Source organism: Alexandromys fortis, unplaced genomic scaffold (assembly GCF_014885135.2).
Source record: "Alexandromys fortis isolate MF-2015 unplaced genomic scaffold, M_Fortis_MF-2015_v1.1 scaffold_70, whole genome shotgun sequence".
Classification (NCBI taxonomy): Eukaryota; Metazoa; Chordata; class Mammalia; order Rodentia; family Cricetidae; genus Alexandromys; species Alexandromys fortis.
Window position 1 is genome coordinate 2990195 of NW_026067955.1, and position 2214 is coordinate 2992408.

Here is a 2214-nt window from a genome sequence, read left to right on the forward strand (position 1 = left end):
CACACCTGCAGGGTCATTTGCTGCCGGTTTCTGCCTGAGCCAAAAAGCAGCCATTTTCCATTTTAACTTTTCTTCCCTGCTTAAGAAAGGATCTCTCTGTGAAAATGGGTGTTTGGGTGTGGTTTGTACCTAATCCAGGAGGAAGAGCCTGCAGTGCAGGGTCTCCTTCAGACACGAAGGGAAGTATTATTTGGATCCCGCGGGAAATAGTGCCCAGAGCCTGGATTTGTGGCACCCAGACTCTGGTTTGGAATGAAACCAGACAAAACTTAAAAAGATCTTGTCCGCATCTCTTCCACATCTACAAGAAGAAAGCCTGGGAGGCAGTTTTCTGGTTTTATTTTTTACTGGGGTCAAACAATACATCAAAGTGCACAGATTTTAGGTGCTCTATGAGTTTTAATGACAATCAGTTTATCATTCAGATCAAAACAAAGGGGCGTCCCTAATGCAGGAGGCTATTTTCCCTCTTCCCACCCCACCCAGAGGTGACTTCTCTTACCACACTTCCAGTCTTATTTGCATCTTTTTCTTTTCTCGTTTCCTTTATTTTCTCTTCTTTCCCGTCTTCCTTCCTTCCCTTCTCCCTCCCTGGTCTTGAACCCTGTATAAAAGTTACCCATGCCTGGCTTTTGTTGAACGTCTAGCCGACGAAATTTCCCTCTGTTGTCACGTGGACCCACTGTTGATCCCTCTAAGTTTTTCCTATGAATATAACACAACACATCCATGCATTCTGCTGTGCAAACAGAGCTAGGGCTGCTCCAAATAAGACGGCTATGATTATCCCAATAAAGTATTTTGGGAGAAGTTCCTGCCAGGTACAAATCCCCACATGTGGCATTGCTGGGTGAGAAAGACAGGAAATACTCAGCTCCAAGAGTGTCGCCCAGGTGCACACACTTAGCCCACCCGCCCACTAGTTTTTGAACATATCACAAAGCAGCTTCTCCATTGGCGTGTTCCCTATGGTCTTTCGGAAGAAGAGGAGCTCGATGCGCTCAGCAGTGATGAACCTCAAAGACGGGAGCAGGAGGAGCAACTTCCCAAACCTGAACAGGAGAAAGGATGCTGTCAGGCTTAGGGGCTAGTTGCTGAGCAAGGCGGTCCGGGAGGGGGGAGGCGTGCCCAGGGCCTGCCAGGGGCATTTCAAGGAAAGACCCCTGTGTTAGACGGCTCACTTCCACCTTCCCACTGGTAGGAGCATGAAAACAGGGCCTCGAGAATATTGTCCATTATGTGTCAAGACTATAGAATGAGAAGTTACTTCTTTGCACGTGTATGTGGTGTGTGTGTGTGTGTGTGTGTGTGTGAATACACTCTCGTTGAGAGTATTTCTCTGTGTGTGCATGTACTTATCTGTTCAGGTGGAAGTTGAGGTCAAACATCTTCCTGGCTCACTCCACTTTATTTAACCGAGGCAGGGTCCCTTGCTGAACTGGACGCTGACCGATTCTGGCTAGTCCAGCTAGCTAACTTGCCCCAGGGAGCCACTGCGTCAGCCTCCCAGTTCTGGGATTGCAAGCACTGCCAGGTCTGCCGGCCTTTGTGCCAGGTCCTGGATCTGAGCTCCAGTCCGGTCTTCACGTTGTGCAGCCATCTCCCAGCCTGGGAGCCATTCCTGGTAGCTTTTATAGATTTATTCATTGATCATATGCACATTGTAAGTTATATTAGTTTTACATATAAGAATATGAATTCCTGTCTGTGAAACACCTATGATGATAGTAACTACTACGGAAAATATCTGGAGTCAAGGGAGAAAAAAAAAATCCAACCTAGCTTCAAGTAAGAACCATTTGTTAAAACAGAGGTCCCAGTGCAAAAAAACAAAACAAAACAAACAAAAAAAAAATCAGAACCAGACGTCCGTGGGAGGAAGTCATACAGCTGGGGCCACCAAGATGCTGTGCTCCACCGGGACCTCTGCTTTCACTGCTCTAGGGAGGAGGAGAAGGAACTGTGAAGTCTGTCTGAGAGTCACTGCAAACTGTGGGTATGGACCTACCTGGTAGACAGTGATAGGTGACTGCCTCACGAATGGACTTTTAAAATTAAAACAGAAAATAGACACCAAAATGGAGACTGAGGATATTATAACTCATTAGATAGATTTTTTTTTGTGGTTTTTTTTTTTTTTTTTTTTTTTTTTTTTTTTTTTTTTTTTTTTTTTTTTTTTTTTTTTTTTTTTTTTTTTTTTTTTTTTTTTTTTTG

The 2214-nt window shown here is 44.7% G+C and overlaps 1 protein-coding gene across 1 annotated transcript in view; it reads right to left on the reverse strand.

Annotated features, from left to right (window-relative positions):
- Window positions 1-539: 539 nt before the first annotated feature.
- The window catches only part of Nr2e3 (nuclear receptor subfamily 2 group E member 3), a 7479-nt gene continuing 5804 nt past the window's right edge, over window positions 540-2214 (reverse strand). The window contains exon 8 of the mRNA XM_050151988.1: window positions 540-1052. Within this exon, the coding sequence (XP_050007945.1) occupies window positions 920-1052 (133 nt within the window). The 3' untranslated portion in view covers window positions 540-919. The remainder of the gene's footprint in view (window positions 1053-2214) is intronic.